Here is a 20,046-nt window from a genome sequence, read left to right on the forward strand (position 1 = left end):
AAGAATTAAAAATATTTCAACCGTTACGGTTACCCTAGTTAACTTTAAAAATATTCTAGCTGTTATCCAAGCCACAACTTAATCCTTAAACCTTAGTAAGACCACACCTGGAATATTGCATCCAGTTTTGGTCGCTGCATTACAAAAAAGATGTTGAGACTATGGAAAAAGTACAGAGAAGAGCAAGTAGGATGATTAAAAGACTAAATCATATGAAGAACAGTTGCAGGAAATGGGTAGGGCTATTCTAGATAAAATAAGGACTACGAGTGACATAATAGGCGGTATTTCAGTATTTGAGGGGCTTCCACAAAGAAGAGGGGGTCAATTTATTTTCAAAGCACCAGTCCAGAAAGCAAGACAAGAAACAATGGAGGCAGTGGTAGGTTTCTACCAGTTCTCCCCGGTTCGGGCAAACCGGTAGCGGTGGCAGGGGGAGGCTCCGCCCACCTGCCCAGACGTCATCATGGACGCTATGCGCATGCGCAGAAGGTTCTGCACCTGCGCAGAAGCGCCCCGCGCGAGCTCACAGTTCCGAACTGGTAGAGAAGGTAAGTGAAACCCACTACTGAATGGAGGGAAACTAATCAAAGAGAGATGCAACCTGGTTTTAAGGAGAATCTTCCAAACAGTGAGACTAATTAACCCATTGAATGGCTTGCCTTCAGAAATTTGTGGGTGCTTCATCACTGGAGGTTTTTAAGAAAAGATTTGACAGCCACTAGTCTGAAATGGTATAGGGCAGGGATGGCTAACCTTTTTGCCATCGCATGCCAAAAGCGGAGGGACCACTGGGAGGTCGCACGCATGCGTGCCCACACCCATAATTCAATGCATCCCGCTCCCCCGCACATGCACGTGCGACCCCCCCACACTCCCCCTGTATACCCATTTTTCGCCCTCCCCAGGCCCCAGAGGCTTTCTTGGAGCCTGGGGAGGGTGAAAACAGCCTTCCCCACCCTCCGGAGGCTGGAAATGGCCCGTTTCCTGACTTCCAGTGGGACCGGAAGGCCCGTTTTTTGCCCTCCCCAGGCTCCAGAGCCTTTCTAGGAGCCTGGGGAAGGCAAAAGCGGCCTTCCCCACCCCCCTGGAGGCCCTTCAGAGGCCAGAAACAACCCATTTCCTGACTTCCAATGGGCCCGGAAGGCCCGAAAATCAGCTGGTTGGTGTGCGCATGCGTGCTGGAGCTGAGCTAGGGCAACACTCACATGCCCACAGATATGGCTCCACGTGCCACCTGTGGCACGGGTGCCATAGGTTCGCCATCACAGGTATAGGGACTCCTGCTTGAGCAAGGGTTGGACTAGAAGACCTCCAAGGTCCCTTCCAGATCTATTCTGATCGATTGACTAAATCAATAGATATCATTATCAATTCCCATTCATAAAATCACGCCACCTTTGTCTTAGTTTATATCTAAGACACAGGCACGAAGTATTGGCTGAAATGAAAGGACTGATTGGTTTTGACAGATGTCCCTGCTCATTTTCATGTCGTCTTCTTCCCGCCTTTTCTTTTTTTGGCCTCATGTCTCCTTCCACTGCTCCTCACTGATTTGCAGGTATAGGTGGTCTCACCTTGGCCAAAAGAAATGCCTTACATTTCAAGATAGTTTTAGATACAGAGCAGTCGAAAATCTCTTCTGACGTAGTTGGATCCCAACAAAAAGAGCAGTAAAAATGTCTGCACAAGTATGAAATACAGGTAGTCCTCGACTTCCAACAGTTCATTTAGTGACTGTTCAAAGTTACAATGGCGCTGAAAGAAGTGACTTATGATCATTTTTTACATTTACAACCATTGCAGCATCCCCATGGTTACGCAATCAAAATTCGGACGCTTGGCAACTGTCTCATACTTATGATGTTTGCAGTGTCCCAGGGTAACAAGATACCCTTTTGCAAAGTCCATGGGAAAGCCAGATTCATTTAACAACCACATAACTAGTTTAACAACTACAGTGATTCACTTAACAACTACAGCAAGAAAGGTAATAAAATCAGGCAGTTCACTTAACAACTGCCCTGCTTAGCCATAGAAATGTGGGGGTCCATTATTATTGTAAGTTTGGTTCCAAAGAGCACCACATTTTTTTTCATATCTCTTCCCCAGTATGAACAGTTCTTGCTCGTTCAGAAAGTGCTGATCAAAAAAAAAAAAGCATCTAATAACCCTTCATTTCACGATCATAGCTTTTGCCAAGTTGTTATGACGAACTTGGCTCGGCTCCACGTACAAAATTTCCTACTTAACATAATTTGCTAGTTTCTTTTATAGATTTTTTGTCCTTCAGAATTCCACAAATACATTCTCCCAAATATAGATCACGTCAGATTTTGCTGTGATTTACTTGGGCTTCGGTTCTGAATTCATTAAGAGGAGAAGGTCATTCCTTTCTATTTTCATTAGATCTCATGTCAACATTTACTGCAAAGCTGATGAAGATCTACATTTCAGACAAATTTGTCCTTGACAACGTTGAGTCTAAATCAGTGTTTCTCGACTTTGGCAACTTTTAGATGTGTGGATTTCATTTCCCACAATTCCCCAGCCAGAATAAGTGGCTGGGGAATTCTGGGAGTTGAAGTCCAGACAGCTTAAAGTTGTCAGAAATACTGTTCTAAGTAAACATATTCCTCATCATGTCATATACCTTCCCCTCTTCCCCACTAAATTTTTAATGAAAGAAAATATTTGGTACATTAAATCAAGCACTTCTACGTCCTGCTTGAAACACTGATATAGTAAGTCCCTGTGATGTAATACCAATTATGGGAAATTATGGGAATATTGTTTCTGATCCTTGCAGTAACATATAGCCACAGAGTTATCCTGCATGATTTTTTTTCTAATACAGTGCTTCCCAAACCTGCGTAAATTAACTCAAATTGGGGGAAAGGGGTATTTCTTTGAATAATGACCCACAAACCCATTACCTATCACAATAGGTTTTAAATTGACTTAAAAGATTATCTACATGAGGTAAAATGTTTTTGAAAATCTCCCAAAGTATTCCTACTGAGATGAAAATTGATGACATTACAATGGTAATTTATTGAAATGAAAGATTCATACTGTTTTTGTAATATAGGTAGTGCTCAAGGTATGACCGATCATTCAGCAACTATTTGAAATTATGAAGGTGTTACAGGAAGGGACTTAGGACCATTCCTCGAAGTTTAATAAGACTCACAACTGTAATGACTTCCAACCAGGAATCCTGTCCCAAGTCAAGGACTATTTATTTGTTTGTTTGTTTTATTTTTTTAAAATTTGATTTATATGCCACCCTTCTCCGAAGACCCAGAGCAGTTTACAATGCATTAAGCAATAGCCTTCATATTTTTGTATATTTATACAAAGTCATCTTATTGCCCCCACATCTGGGTCCTCATTTTACCTACCTCGAAAGGATGGAAGGCTGAGTCAACCTTGAGCCTGGTGAGATTTGAACTTGCAGTAATTGCAGGCAGCTGATGTTAATAACAGTGCTTTAGTCTGCTGCACTACCAATTTATTGGTTCGATTTATATGCCGCCCTTCTCCGGAGACTCAGGGCGGCTTACAATGCGTTAAGCAATAGCCTTCATACTTTTGTATATACCTGCTTAGTAGGGCTTTCGGGGGCCCCTAAGCGGTGTTCTTTTTTATATAAAGTCAGCTTATTGCCCCCACAATCCGGGTCCTCATTTTACCTACCTCAAAAGGATGGAAGGCTGAGTCAACCTTGAGCCTGGTGAGATTTGAACTTGCAGTAATTGCAGGCAGCTGTTGTTACTTAACAGTGGTTTAGTCTGCTGCACCACCAAGGCTCTTCCTGCAAAGCCATTAAAATACAGTACAGACTTCGTAATGGTCTATGAAAGACTTATAAATACAAGTCCATGCTAAGTGCAAGAATCCAAATTGACTGATCCATAAAAGGTGAGCACCTGTAGTCTACCCTTCAACTTTCACCCATCAGCTTCATTAGATGAACCTGTGTTCAGGTGCTACATGTAAAAGGCAGAATATTTTTCTTCTGCTTATTGAGATCTCTGCCTGAAAATTCTGCCTAAAATTTACCCCATGCAGGAAGTCCAATCCAAAAACTGTTTTTTTGGCGAACAGACAAATCAATAGCATACACTATTCCTGATGAACATATCTTTTCTTTTATGTGCACTGAGAGCGTATGCACCAAGACAAATTCCTTGTGTGTCCAATCACACTTGGCCAATAAAAAATTCTATTCTATTCTATTCTACATAATTCTATGCTCCTTCTTCACTTTTTTTCTAAAACTAAAAGTCTAAATGTTATCACCATTCCACCCTATTTTTCTCCACTTTTTTGTTTACCTTGTCTTTTTCAAGTTGCAACAACTAGACCTGTAAACAGTATTTCATTTGTAGATACATCACAAATATGTACAAAAGCTTTATGAGATTAGGTAGTTTTATTTTCTAACAATCTCTGACATGGATGTTTTTGCAACAGCCAGACTCTGGATCATCTCCATTATATGCTCCGCTCTCAGTTTTAAGAGTTAAAGAACAAAAGACAAAAATATTGAAAGTAAGAGATTTGGAGGGGTGAAGAAAGGTGTTCTTTTACAAAAAAAACATATTGCAAATTAATGTTTCCAATCTCTTACCTAATTCTTTAACCGAAGTATCAAAAGAATACTGCTGATAGCAAGAAAAAAAATAATGTTTAATAATATCTGTAATGCAGAGTAGGAATTCAGCTTATAACAAAGTTATAGTCTATTTCCAAGGAACCAGACAGTTTTTCTGTTTGGCAGGCTATATAATGGATTGCAGCAGGCTCCAACCTCATACTGCTGTCACTTAAAAAGAAAAGAAAAAAAAGCTGAAAAGTCACAAAGTGGCATGATATTTCATAATAGGCCACATAAAAGCCTAAGCCAATCAGCAGTGAAATACCCATATATATCACCAATTTAATTAGATCCCTCTTCCTGTTCAGCTCTTTCATCAGCAATTAATTTAGTTTGATAAACTGGAAGGAACGTAGTCGCACAAGCAGAGTTAACAATCTAAAGCAGAAGCAATCCATTTCCTAATTCCTCTACTAACTATTAACGTTAAGTGTCTGAATCAATGATACTAGAGGGGTACCTATCCAATTGTTAATGAGTTTTGCCCCATTTTACGATTTTTCTTGCGACCGTTGTTAAATGAAGCACTGCAGTTGTTACATGATTGTTACATGAATGAAGCTTTCATGTTCACCACTCCACCAAAATTGTAGAAATCAGGAATCAAACAGAGAAAATCACATACTACCAGGTCATAAATGGTACAGATCAGTGGTGGGATTCAAAATGTTTTACTACCGATTCTGTGGGCATGGCTTGGTGGGCGTGGCATGGAATGGCTTGGTGGGCGTGACAGGGGAAGGATACTGTAAAATCTCCATTCCCTCCCCACTCCAGGGGAAGGTTACTGCAAAATCCCCATTTCCTCCCGATCAGCTGGGACTCGGGAGGAAGAGAATAGATGGGGGCGGGACCAATCAGAGGTGGTATTTACCGGTTCTCCAAACTACTCAAAATTCCCGCTACCGGTTCTCCAGAACTGGTCAGAACCTGCTGAAACCCACCTCTGGTATAGATACTGAAAGAGAGAATGGAAATTAAGTGGCAGGCAGCCTGTGTCATCCTTGGCATCTCCCATTCAAAGGATCTGGTAGTAAATGCTTGCAGAAGACCTTCAACTGGAACTCCAGACCAATGATGGTGAAACCTTTGAAGTTTGGCATGTCAAAAATTTAGAAAATGCTTAATTTGATTCTGCTGGCATGTCATCCTCGCCCTGCCTCATAAAGAAAAAAAAATGTGTGTTTTTCTGAAGCACAACACCAATATGAGAGCTTGGTTCCATCTTACTTGAACAACTGGTGTTCTTTTTTGACGGGGAGGAGGGGAAATAGGACAGCAAAAAAACGGAGCAGTCCAGGATTATGTGACTTTTCTATACATTCCTCCATGCAGTGTCATCCCACAGCAATGCCTCCCTAATTTTAGGATGACCTTTGCTTCCTCCTACCGAAGGTGGCCTCAGCGTCTTCCTCTTTAGAAACTCCAATTCTGGATTGCTCTGAACCTTGTAGGGCGACACTGTCTAACATCAGGCAAAAAAAAACCCCCAGAGAATTCAAGCATCTAAAAAGGTTAAAACCATGGCGACTGGACTAAAGTTTATTAAATTGAGACGTTTCGTTACTAATCCAAGTAACTTCTTCAGTCAAAATGAAAATTTTAGTTTAGGCAGAAAGTTGTTGGAGTGTACTAACTCTTGCCATACCAACTGAAGGGGTTTCTCCCCAAAATATATTGCAAATGTAAATGAAGACTCAATCATCCAGGCCAAAATCATCTAAAAATGGTTAAATCATGGCAATTTGGACCGAAATTTATTAAACCGAGACATTTCGTTAATCATCCAAGTAACTTCTTCAGTCAAAATGGACATTTTAGGTTAGGCAGAGTGTCAGAGAATTCCCATGCACAGAGAATTCAAGGCTTGAGTTTTGCCATGGCTCACTCAAAAAAAAATGCCAGAAAAAAAAATCTACAGGGAAGAATGTCCCTTAAAAAATTTCCCCACCTGTTTTTCTTCACTCCCGTTTTTTTTTTCCTTCAAAAAAATCTCTCCATCAAGCGTTCCAAACAAAGATTTAAAGCATCTGCCTCATTTTGCACAGATTAATTTTCTCAATCTAAAAAACAGAGAGCCCAGAATGCTGGAGGGTTAAAGAAATGCCGACATTTATGAACTGCATCAGAAATGTCCAAAGTACTTTGCGTATTCCAGGCTAGACATAATGGCGGGAGCCGTATTTGTTTGTTCACATGTCTGCTATAATTTATCTATAAATCGTGGAGGGAGACGGATGTAATTTTAGTCTCAAGAGGATCACAGAGGGGCAAGAAACTTAACCCTTCCCCCCCACACACACACCCCAAATTCTCCACAAACAGCAGTGCCTCAACATGAGAAGAAGGATACTGGGAGAGAACAAAAATTATCTAGGGATGATGAATCAATGAAGGGGAAGGAGAAGAACTATAGGTAATCTTCGATTTAGGACTGGTCGCTTAGTGACCATTCAAAGTTACAACGTATCCCCTAAAACAGGGGTATCAAACTTGATTTCATTAAGGGCCGCATCAGGGTTGTGTTTGATCTCTGGGGGCCAGGGTGGGAATGGCCAGCTTGATGTTACTATTTGGGGGGCACCTGTGGCGGCCCCAGCCTCTGCCAGCAAAAACAGGCTCCCGAGCTCCGTTTTCGGCCCCAACGGCCTTCTGCAACTCTCTACCAGTGAAAACGGACCTTGTGAGGGCTGTGGGAGGCCCTCCCGAGCTCTGTTTTCACTGGCAGAGGCACCTTCACTGTTTCCAGGGTAGCCTTGCAGGCCAGATCTAAGCACGCTGCGGGCCGGATGTGGCCCGTGGGCCTTGAGTTTGACACTCTTGCCCTAAAAGGTACTTGTGACCTGGATTTGAAGTTCAGACAACCAACCCTTCCCCCCTACAGTCATGTGATCACATTTTGGGCACTCGGCAACCAGTCTGCATTTACGGCCATTTGCAGCATCCCGCAATCATTGGACTGTGCTTTATGACAATTGTTTCCAAAAACTGGCATTTATAAGAAACTGGTGAAGAAGGCACAGCAGTTCCTACATTTTTTGCATCGCATGAGAAAAATTAGGTCTTCCTTCTCCTGTCCTTACCACTTTCTATAGAGGGACGATCGAGAGCATCCTGTCCTATTGCATTACTGTCTGGTTTGGAAGTAACCACATCCTCACCACTGCTTCGGAGAGGAAGGTGGTGCAGAGTGTGGTGAGGATGGCAGAAAAGTTCATTCATCACTTCCTTCTATCCAGGACATAGCACATAAACGATGCTTGAGCAGGCTCTGCAGGATTGTCTGGGATGCTACACGTCCTCTTCACGACCTGTTTTCCTTGTTAACTTTTGGGGAGGAGGCTTCGTGCTATCCGAAGCAGAATATTCAGTCACAGTTTTGTTCCATATAGCATCAACCTTGTGAACTCTCAAGTTTCCTCTTTCCACTATGTATTCAAAATGGACAGTGATTAATATTTATATGCGTGTGTATGTATATATATATATATATATACACACACACACATGGGTGTATATAGCATGTGTATATGTGTTATGTATGTATATGGTAGATATATACTTTGTTTTGAAAGCAGGCAACAGAATTTCATTTTTGATGTGGGCCAGTATGCTCACAGTAAAAAATGACAATAAAGGTTATCTTATCTTATCTACTTTCCAGTTTCAGGCAAAAATTGCCCATTGCAGACAATGGGTTCACTTAACAACTGCTGCATTTGCTGCAAATCATGGTGATTTGCTTAATGACATCAAACAAAAAACAATGCAAAATCAGATCGGTCATGTGATGACCTGCTTAATGACCGGCATGACTTACAACCATAATTCCAGGCTGAATTATAGTCTTAAATCAAAGACGGATGGAGGCCACTTCAATTCTTTTCACCTGCTGACATCTTTTGAAAGGCCACAAATCTGGACGTCCTTCTGCTATGTGGACTTCAACTCCCAGAATTCTCAGCGTGGATATCCATGGGGCAAGGAGGCAGAAAAGGGTCCTAATCAGGGGTGAAATCCAGCAGGTTCTGACAGGTTCTGGAGAACTGGTAGCGGAAATTTTGAGTAGTTCGGAGAACCGGCAAATACTACCTCTGGCTGGCCCCAGAGTGGGGTGGGAATGGAGATTTTGCAGTATCCTTCCCCTGCCATGCTCACCAAGCCACGCCCACCAAGCCACACCATGCCCACTAAGCCACGCCCACAGAACCGGTAGTAAAAAAATTTGGATTTCACCACTGGTCTTAATGGTGGGTATAGCTATGAAATCAAAGTCTCATCTTATTTTATGCGCATCTCTTTAATTCCATGATAACTGTCGTCTTAATTTTGCTGGCTCAGGAATTCTGGGAGTTGAAATCCATACATCTGGGAGGCACCTGGAATGCTGGTGGAGACCCTTCCCTTCACTGCTTTAACACAAATGGGACACAGCTCCAGTAAATGGCATCTGTTGTCTTGCCCTGGAACCTTCTAATGAGTCTCTCTCAGACATCTACCACCTGAGCTCAGTCCCCAGCCTCCAAAGATTGTTGACACAAAATGGACTTTTATTAACTACAAGTAGGGTAATCCTACCAAAGCTATTTAGTTTTAATTACATTTAAATGTCATTGGAATCAAATCAAAGGCCATTTTTGCCCTGACGTCTCCCATTAGTTCTTGGAGAATATCTTGGTATTTAAGGTACTCAAAGGCCAAATCTATTCTTCCCACCCACCCCAAAAATTGGTATCTTGCCACTTCCAGATCCTGGAGCTTGTAGCTGAGAGTCTACTGTCTGTTTTTGTTTTTTTTTAAATTTGATTTATATGCCACCCTTCTCCGGAGACTCAGGGCGGCTTACAATGCGTTAAGCAATAGTCTTCATACTTTTGTATATTTATACAAAGTCAGCTTATTGCCCCCACAAACTGGATCCTCAATTTACCTACCTTAGAAAGGATGGAAGGCTGAGTCAACCTTGAGCCTGGTGAGATTCGAACTTACAGTAATTGCAGACAGCTGGTGTTAATCATAATGCTATCAGTCTGCTGAGCCACCAGGCCCTGTTTAAGGCAGGGATGGGCATCTATGGCGACTTTACAACCTGTGCAAATCAGAATGCAGCCAATACTGGTTTGTTTGCTCTTTGCTTAGGATAAATGAGAATCTGTGGTCACTAAATGAATGGTCGTAAGTTGAAGACTACCTGTATAATGGTTAAGAAACCAAAATGGCCCTGGGGAGATTCAGATTTTGGCCTCCATTTACCCACAGAAGCTCCCTGAGGGACTTTGGGCCACTCTCTCATCACACCTCATCTTGTGAGGGTGTTGTGAGATAAAACGGAAGGAAGGAGTACAGCACCATGAGCTGGGATATAATTCAAATAAATATTCCAGACCACAATATCAGTCAGGAGTGTGTGAGGAGTTTGGGAAATCCCTGTTCTTGAAATTTTACAGTTTAATCATGTGCTTGACTCGGTGCCAATCCAGACACTCACACACACATCCATACCCTCGCTCTTTTCTACCCCATGAAATCCTTAAGGCAACTAACAACCTTTAACAAACCAAAGCAGCCTTTAAACATTGTAAATGTTGACTTTAAAATCCCAGTATTAAAATCACTTGACAACTAAAATCCAGCCCAAAAAAATGACCAGTTTGCAAGGCAAGACAATTAAGAGTGAAAAAACAGAGTGTCCTGTACAGAACTTCTTATAAAATTATAAATATTTAATATTACCCAGTACAAACTACTGTAATACACAGACATAAATAGAAGGGAAACCACAACTAAATGAAAAGTATGCTTTGTTCTAGGCATGGAAAAAAGTACCAACTCTGATATTTGGCCAAAGCATTGTAGGCAGGGTTGTGCTTTAGCCAAACAAATACCTGAAGATGCCGTATTTTTATCATCATCACGATTATCATTCCTTAACATCTGGTACCCAGAGATAGACAATCTCGGAATGTGGAAATCACATTTTCCAGTCATTTTAGAAAGAGCTACACACTATGCAACATGCTTTTGGTGTCAGACACATGGTTTACATAGAGTAGCCTCTGCTTAATCATACCTTTTTGAACAAGATACCAATCGTTGGGATCAAATGTCTCTCTGAGTCATAAACTACACAGAATCCAAAGCCAAAATCTATTTATACCGCAGTTCATACACTGCCCATTTCAGAGACTCTGCCTGGGGTATTCTGGAAGTTGAAGTCCATAGGTCTTAAAGTTGCCAAGGTTGGACACCCCCTACTCTAGAGCTGTTTTCTCAACCTCAGCAACTTTAAGGTGCATGGAGTTCAACTCTGAGAATCCCCCCAACCATGGGGAAATTCTGGGAGTTGAAGTCCATGCACCTTAAAAGTTGCAGAGATTAAGGAACACTGCAGATCAGGGGTGACATCCAGCAGGTTCTAACAGGTTTTGGAGAACCGGTGGAGGAAATTTTGAATAGTTCGGAGAACCAGCAAATACCACCTCTGGCTGGCCCCAGGGTGGGGTGGGAATGGAGATTTTGCAATATCCTTCCCCTGCCACGCCCACCAAGCCACGCCCACAGAGCCAGTAGGGGAAAAAAATTGGATTTCACCCCTGCTGCAGATGGTTTATATTATAATAATCTGTTGATATATCTATCAACATATAATTCAACAATCTCCTACCATAAACAATCAAAATCCCAATTTTGCACCCACACATGCACTAAAGTTCTGAACTGGATCTCAATAGTACATCCCACATCTTGCTGTTTGTGAATCTACCCACCTCCTGTAGACACAACAAATCACACAGGTTCCAGCCACATAATGTACGAGGACAGAACAAATAAATCAGGTTTGTCTTTAAAGCTCTGTCTCTGAATTCCTTTCACCTCCTCCACATGTTCAAGCCTGTCTTTGCAAAAACTAAAGGCAAGAAATGTGCTTTGTAAAAGCATTAAACGTGAGACTTCTTGGGTTGCCAATTTTACAGGCGATACCATTACATGGCGGAGAGCCACATTAACTAAATACAGGTAGTCCTCAATTTACAACCACAAGTGACCCCAAAATTTAAGTTGTTACATGAGAAATTTCTTAGGTGAGTGTTGTCCCATTTTACAACTTTTCTTGCCACATTTGTTAAGTGAATCACTTGAGTTGTTAAATGAATAACTCGGTTGTTAAGGGAATCTTATCTTCCCCATTGACTTTGCTTGTCAGAAGGTTGCAAAAGGTGATCACATGATCTGCAACCGTCATAAATACATGCCAGTTGCCAAGTGTCCAAATTTTGATCATGTGACCATGGGGATGCTGCAATGGTCATAAGGGTGAAAAAGACGCAAGTCACTTTTTCCAGTGCTGTTGCAACCTTGGTCACTAAACGAATGGTGTTAGTCGAAGGCTACCTGTTTGTTGCTAAACTCAATCTGTGTCAAGGACAAAGGAGAAATAGTGAGACAGACTTTCAGTCAAGGAAACTCCCAATCTTTCTTCATTCTTTCTCAGCCCGACCTACCTCACAGGGCTGTTGTCGGAAAAAGTTAGGAAAGGTAACTTTTATGCACATGTATACTGTGTTCCCTGAGGAGGGCAACATAAGCTAAAAGATAGTTAGCCTTTGAAAGGCCTGGCAAGAACTTTCTCCCTATGTTAGGCAGGAATTGTATTTGGTTGAATTAAAATTTGAACCTAACTAAAAAAAATTTGAACCTAACTAACTAATCTATTTTGTAATTTTCCTCTTCAGCCACTTCACAAATTGCAGTTTGGTGGCATCTTCTACAAGACCTTGAGGCCTAAACATATGGCTACCACCAATGGTGAAATCCAAATTTTTTTACTACTGGTTCTGTGGGTGTGGCTTGGTGAGCGTGGCTTGATAGGCGTGGCAGGGAAAGGATACTACAAAATCCCCATTCCCTCTCCACTCCTGAGGGAAGGATATTGCAAAATCTCCATGCCCACCCCACTCTGGGACCAGCCAGAGGTAATATTTGCCAGTTCTCCAAACTACTCAAAACTTCCGCTACCGGTTCTGCAGAACTTGTCAGAACCTGCTGGATTTCACCCCTGGCTACCACGGGGCACAGTTGTAGGCCTCCAAAATACAGTGTCTTTGAGAACAAGATGCTGGTTTAATCCTGGTTCATGTTGGTAATTACCACATGTCAGAAAGAACTTCAGCTCAGCTCCTGGCAGATTTCCACTGAAGCAGCCTCTGATTCTGCCGGATGACTTGAACTGGGCAAAGGGCCTGTTCCATCAAGCAATACTTTTATTAATAGAGTGGATGAGTGAACAATTTCATTGGACAATTATATAGAGAGCTGGGAATTATAACCATGCAATGGTGAGGATAGAAAAGACAGGAACGCTGAACCTTCAGTTCCTTAGTCTATTTAGGATTTGGAAGACAGATCACCAAGCAAGGATGTTTGCAGCGGTTGGTCAAAACAGACAAGATGGCACCTGTGACAGTGCCAAAACATGTAAATACAAGATTTCTTAACATACCATGTTTCCCCGAAAATAAGACCCTGTCATATATTTTTCTGAACCCTGAAATAAGCAGTCGGCCTTATTGCCATGCCCTGAAAAGCCCAATTGGGCTTATTATAAGGGGATGTCTTATTTTGGGAAAAACAGGGTAGGCTAAGCAATAAACTTCCATTTGAAATTGGGGTTTTCTGCCTCAACAACAACCTTTCTACATTAGCAGGCCAGATTCAGTGGCCTTGGATGGTGATAAGAGAGAAAATTGATCATTTCTGTATTTTACTGTTCTGGAATCATCCAGGTCAGAAATTCAGAAATGCTGTTACACTGTCTTAGAATTCATGGTCTGAAAGCCAAGTGGATTAAAAGTAACTCACTATGCTGGAGGGACCACAGTTTTTGTTTTTTTGTTTTTTAAATTTAAAAGTTCATGCACAAAGGATGAGGCCTCCCCCTGTCTACTTTACTGTATAGGTTTTCAGGTTTTAAAAAGGATGTCCTACTAAAATTTTTGCGATGGGCTACATTGCCAAGCAGTTAAGCCACTACTTGTGTTCTTTAATGTATTTTATAAAGTTCTATTGGCTTTGCAAAGCCTCCCATGCTAAAATTTTGGGAAAGAAAATCCAAATGGGCTTACTCTTCCATATTTCTAGATCTAGAGTCTTCCAAAGATTGCAAATGGCGCTCACATGACCCCAGGACACTACATGCCAATTGCCAAGCACCCAAATTTTGATCATGTGACTGAGGAGATGCTGCAACAATGAAGTGCAAGAACTGGTTAAAATCACATTTATCAGTGCTGCTGTTAGCTTCCAACGATAAGTAAACAAATTGGTGTAAATTGAGCAGTATCTGTACCCCAAAAGATCAGATTGGGAGGGCAACATTATCTGATACTAGTTCTTATATAAATATTTCTCAATCTTGGCAACTTTAGGATATGTGAATTTCAACAATATGTGGATATGTGAACTCTTTAAAGAGCCTTGGTGGCGCAGCAGACTAAAGTGCTGTTAAGTAGCACCAGCTGCCTGCAATTACTGCAAGTTCAAATCTCACCAGGCTCAAGGCTGACTCAGCCTTCCATCCTTCCGAGGTAGGTAAAATGAGGACCCGGATTGTGGGGGCAATAAACTGACTTTGTATAAAAAAGAACATCACTTAGGGGGGGCCGAAAGCCCTACTAAGCAGGTATATACAAAAGTATGAAGGCTTTTGCTTAACGCATTGTAAGCTGCCCTGAGTCTCCGGAGAAAGGGCGGCATATAAATCGAACCAATAAATAAATAAATAAATAAACTAATGGCTGGCTGGGGAATTCTTGGAGTTGAAGTCCACATATGTTAAGTTGCTAACATTGACAATTAGTTTACTATAGGTTCAGAGGTGAAAACCATTGTGCCTACAGTTTGCCCATTTCTCACCAATTTCAAATCCCCCCCCAAAAAAAAATACCTCTTGGTCCTCTTCTCCCCAAATAATACAGGTAGTCTTGAATTTACGACCACAATTGAGCCCACAAATTTTTGTTGTTAAGTGAGACATTTGTTCAATGTCATTTTGTCCCATTTTACGATTTTTCTTGCCTCAGTTGTTAAGTGAAACACTGCAGTTGATAAGTTCGTAAACCTGCTGTTAAGTGAATCAGGCTTCCCCCATTGATTTTGCTCGTCAGAATGTTGCAAAAGGGGATGACATGACTTTGAGACACTGCAACCGTCATAATTAGGAATCAGTTGCCAAGTGGCTGGATTTTGATCACATGATTACTGCAAACGTCATAACAGTGGAAAAAATGATCATAAATCCCTTTTTTCACTGCCTTTGTAACTTTAAACTGTCACTAAATGAACTGTTGCAATTCGAGGAGGCCTGCACTACAAATAACAGTATTCATATGCCTGGCTAGGTGGCTCAGTGGCTAAGACGCTGAGCTTGTCAATCAGAAAGATTGGCAGTTCGGCGATTCGAATCCCTAGTATAGGTCTCCTGTGTGAGCAGGGGATTGGACTAGATGACCTCCAAGGTCCCTTCCAACTCTATTATTAGGGGTTACTTGCTACAAAAAAACTATCTAGTACAATGACGGTTAACCTTTTTGCCATTGCGTGCCAGGAGCGGGGGGGTGTCGCGGGCACGCGTGCCCACACCTATAATTCTATGCACCCCGCGCATGCGTGCACGACCCCCCCCCACTCCCTCCCCCCCCGCTCCTGGCACGTGACGGCATGGTGGGCCCGTTTTTCTCTCTCCCCAGGCAAAGGGGCCATTTCTGGCCTCCGGAGGGCCTCCGAGGGGGGAGGCCGTTTTTGCCCTCCCTAGGCTCCTAGAAAGGCTCTGGGGACTGGGGAGAGAAAAAAGTAGGCCTTCCCCACCACCCCTCGAGGCCCTCGGAAGGCAGGAAACAGCCTGTTTCCCTACTTCCAGTGGGCCCAGAAGGCCCGAAAATCAGCTGGCCGGCGTGCACATACACACTGGAACTGAGCTCGCGTGCCCACCTATACGGCTAGGCGTGCCACCTGTGGCACACGGGCCATAGGTTTGCCATCATGGATCTAGTAGATCCCCATACATAAAGATGGGGCCAGCAAAGTAGCAGGAAGCAAGCTAATCTTACAGATAACCCCTTTGGTTCAATCCTGGGACACCATCATCATTTTTGATCCTGCATCAAAAACAGCCATTATCTGGTTTGGCACTTGCAGACCCTCAGGAAGAAGAAAGCAACCACAAAGAATCACTTTGCTCCTTTTTAGCCATGCTAATTTGCAAACCACGTGGTTAAAATCTGGACTGTGATCATGAGCACACATTCATTATATACGTTCCAGTGCTAATTAATAATTATGTGTAACAGAAGTACTCGGATTGCAGTCACTACCATATCTCCAAAATAAATGGAATGACCACCCTGAAGGGCAGACTAGCCCAGCTTCTCCTATATTAAAAGCATTAATTTTTAAACTTTTTCGCAGCACCAGTGAATTTTTAAACAGAAACACAGAAAGCTGACAGCAGTAAATAAATACAGTGCTCCACTGAGTTTCCTCTCGTGCTTTATGGTTGTTTTTGTTTTCTGTATTTATTTATTGACTTATTCATTCACTATTTTTAATTATTATTTTTATTTGATTTTTTAAATCTTGGTCAGACGGTCGACATGTGTTTTATCCCAAGCAGGTTTAAACTCAGTTACTGACGATCCAAGGTAGGTTTCTAATATAAACTTTTTTGTTCCTATACAAATGACTAAATAACACACACATACACAAAACAATAAGGAAGGGCAAAAGTTGCGAATCTACCTGCTTTTTGAAAAACGGATGGCCTCACTGACAAACAAACAAACAAAAAGGAAATGAAAGAAAACTTGGAAACGATAACCTTTTGGTCCCTCCCATCTGTTCAATCCCCCAGATTAGATTAGATTAGATTAGATTAGATTAGATTAGATTAGATTAGAGGGTGTGGAAGCCAGTCTAAATTTCCCACTGTGGGAACTGCAGATCCGTATTGATTTCTCAATCCAGGTACAGAAAGTCACGCCTCCCTCAACCATCTATCTCCCAAAATGCAGGAAAGCAGAGAAAGTGGGAAGGGCTGCCTGTGGTGAGCTAAGGTTGTCTTTAGATATAAAACTCCCTGTGCAAATGGGTGAGCAACTCCACCTCACGTGGGTTTTATATGTAAATACACATTCCAGTATTTCCCTGTAGCCCTTTTTTTTTTTTAATAAGGAATTAAACACAACAAAAACGGCCCTCAGCGAAACGAAGCACAGAACGCGAATCTGCCCCAGATACACCTGAAACCATTTTGCGTAGGCGTTGCTTTCCAGCAGGTATAATTTTGAGTATTTTTATGTGACAAAACAAGTTAGGCACCCAACTCGGGTCTATTGCAGGGAACTGTGATTTCATTAACCACTCAAGGCCAGGCAAAAGAGATCTCTGTTTAAACCATCAATCTGGGTACCCCCAGCATGGCAAACCAAAAATCAAATCAAACCCATGATGATTTAGCCCAAGTGTGTGCCAATCATTTATTTATTTATTTATTTATTGGTTCCATTTATATGCCGCCCTTCTCCGGAGACTCAGGGCGGCTTATAATGCGTTAAGCAATAGCTTTCATACTTTTGTATATACCTGCTTAGTAGGGCTTTCGCCCCCCCCCCCCCCAAAAGCTGTGTTCTTTTTTATACAAAATCAGTTTATTGCCCCCACAATCTGGGTCCTCATTCAACGAAGCTGCCTATTCCTGGTCATGTTTGCCTTAGTTCCGAACCCAAAGGGGCTTTTTTTTTTTTTTCCAAGAGGCAACTGGACTTTCTGTTTTTTCTTTGAAGACGTTTCGCTTCTCATCCAAGAAGCTTCTTCAGCTCTGAAGAAGGACACCTTCCAAAGGAAAAAAAAAAATCAGAAAGTCCAGTTGCCCTCTTGAAAAAAAAAAAAAAAAAACCCCTTGGGACAACCACGACCTGGATGGTTGAGAATCTATTCCACAGGCCCTTAGTTCCGAACGTTGAGAGGAAGGCACTCTGCCCATGGTCAGGAGCACTTGTCTCCCTCAAGAACCCCGCGCGCGTTCTGGGTTAAAAACGCGACACGAAGCAAAGTCTGTCCTCAAGTCGCGCCCAGCCGCCCTCATTTCTTCCCGCTCGGAGTCCACTTCCACCGCCGTCCCCGCCGCTAAGTCCACAGCAGGTGGACTCTGGGTTTCAAACCAAGGCGGCGCCGGGAAGCGAGCGAGCCCCACCACTCACGGTCCGAGGTCGCCCGAAGCCCCGCGATTTACCTTTTGCCTCGCCTCGCCTCTCCAACAGCGGGGCGTAAAATCCGACCAGCTCCCGGACGGCTGGAAAAACCCAGGAATCCCTTCCGCCGAGACCACCTCCGGCTCTCGGCCCCGGCCCGCCCGCGGGGTATCCAAGGCGAGGAGCGGCGGTGGGAAGTTGCCCGGGCGAGAGAACGAGAGAAAGAGAGACGTGGGAACCGGCCCTGCCGAGAGCGCCGCGTTCCCCGCTGCCCCCCGGCACGTAACTGGCGAGGGAGGGAGCGCCGCTCCGGAGTTGGCAGCCAGTTGCTCGCGGCTGATCTCATCCGGGATTTGCATAAACCCCCTTTTCGCGGCGCTGGCGAGGCGGGGACTCGCTCAGCAGTGGCCGGGTGGCGGCGAATGCGGAGCCGGGGATGCCTCCCCGCCTCTCTTCCCTCCGTTCCTTTCCTTTCTTTCTTTCTTTCTTTCTTTCTTTCTTTCTTTCTCTTCCTTTTGTTCCTTTCTTTCCCTTTCTCCGTTCCTGCCTGCCTCTTGCTTTTATTTCTTTCTCCCTCCCTCCCTTCATTCCTTCCTTCTCTCTCTCCCTCCCTCCGTTCTTTCTTTCTTCCGTCCTTCCTGCTTTTCTTTTATTTCTTTCTTCATTCCTTCCTTCTCTCCCTCCCTCCCTCCGTTCTTTCTCTCTCCCTTTCTTCCGTCCTTCCTTTCTTTCTCTTTCTTAATCTTTCTCCCTTCGTTCCTTCCTTCCTTCTCCCTCCCTTCCCTCTTTCTGTTTCTTTTCTTTCTTTCCTTCGTTCTTTTTCTTTCCTTCCTTCCTTCCTTTCACTTTATTTCTCTTTCTCCCTTCCTTCCTTCTCCCTTTCTTCCCTCTTTTTTTCTTTTCTTTCTATCCTTCGTTCTTTGTTTCTTTCCTTCTTTCTTCCTTCCTTCCTTTCACTTTATTTTTCTTTCTCCCTTCCTTCCTTCCTTCCTTCTCCCTCCCTCCCTTCCCTTTTTCTTTTTTCTTTTCTTTCTTTCCTTCGTTCTTTTTTCTTTCTTTCCTTCTTTCTCTCTTCCTTCCTTCCTTTCACTTTATTTCTCTTTCTCCCGTCCTTCCTTCTCTTCTCTTCCCTTTCTTTTTCTTTTCTTTCTTTCCTTCGTTCTTTTTTCTTTCTTTCCTTCTTTCTCTCTTCCTTCCTTTCACTTTATTTCTCTTTCTCCCTTCCTTCCTTCTCTTCTCTTCCCTTTCTTTTTCTTTTATTTCTTTCCTTTGTTCTTTTTCTTTCTTCTCGTCTTTCTCTCTTTCTTTCTTCCTTCCTTCCATTCCTTTCCTCTTCCTCCCTCCCTCTCTTTCTCTCTCTTTCTCTCTCTCGGCTCTGAAATTAACTCGCGCCTTCCTGCTCAGCTGTCAGGGGGGCCTCTGGTTTGGGGGGCGCTGGCGTGTGGCTGCGAAGGAGGAAGGGAGAACCGAGCGGGACCTCAAAAGCAAGTTGCGCCGCTCCAACGCTCGAACGGGTCTCCTTCTGGCTTTCCCCGGACTCCGCCTGGTTCCCTCCCGGGGCTTCCTTGTGAGACGACGGGACATTATATTTATCTTTCTTATAGATTTTCCACACAATCTGGCTCAGGAAAAAAGAGGAGGGTCCTCCACGACTTGGATTTCCCCCCCACACACACACACACACCAATACACAACTGAAGGGAAGGGATAGAAAGCGCCTAATTTACTATATAAAGGGTTTGATTTAGTGCCATCCGGGCGGGGAGAGCTTCGCAAATTGCAAAAGAAGGATTGCTGCCCCCCAAGAAGCTTCCAGTTGCAAAGCCTACTATAAAGAGTAAGGAAGTAGGAGTATTTATAAAAATAATAAAGGTGGGATATAAATAAAATAAAATAAAACCTAGGACAGTATAGAGATAGTCCTTGACTTACAACCATTTGTTTAGCAACTGTTCCAACTTACAATGGCACTGAAAAAGTTACTTGCAGTGCATCTTCCGCAGTAAAGTAAACTTTATGTCAACTCAATCCCTAGTCACCTGACTGCTTGACTCATGCAAGGTGCTGCATGCAAGGCTGACCATGAAGATTATCTATTAATATTAATACTAATATTGAATATTATCAATATTGATATTG

General features: G+C 42.9%; 1 protein-coding gene across 2 annotated transcripts in view; it reads right to left on the minus strand.

The window, feature by feature from the left end:
* DDR1 (discoidin domain receptor tyrosine kinase 1) overlaps window positions 1–18,476 on the minus strand; it is a 79,268-nt gene extending 60,792 nt beyond the window's left edge. The window contains exon 1 of one of the 2 annotated variants that reach the window (XM_034421578.3): window positions 17,949–18,476. In XM_034421578.3, coding sequence (XP_034277469.2) covers window positions 17,949–18,253 — 305 coding nt within the window. In that variant the 5' untranslated portion in view covers window positions 18,254–18,476. The remainder of the gene's footprint in view (window positions 1–17,948) is intronic. The other variant, XM_034421579.3, reaches the window with a different exon arrangement.
* Between the last annotated feature and the right edge of the window lie 1,570 nt (window positions 18,477–20,046).

Source organism: Pantherophis guttatus, chromosome 2 (assembly GCF_059756535.1).
Source record: "Pantherophis guttatus breed Tessera chromosome 2, ASM5975653v1, whole genome shotgun sequence".
Lineage (NCBI taxonomy): Eukaryota > Metazoa > Chordata > Lepidosauria > Squamata > Colubridae > Pantherophis > Pantherophis guttatus.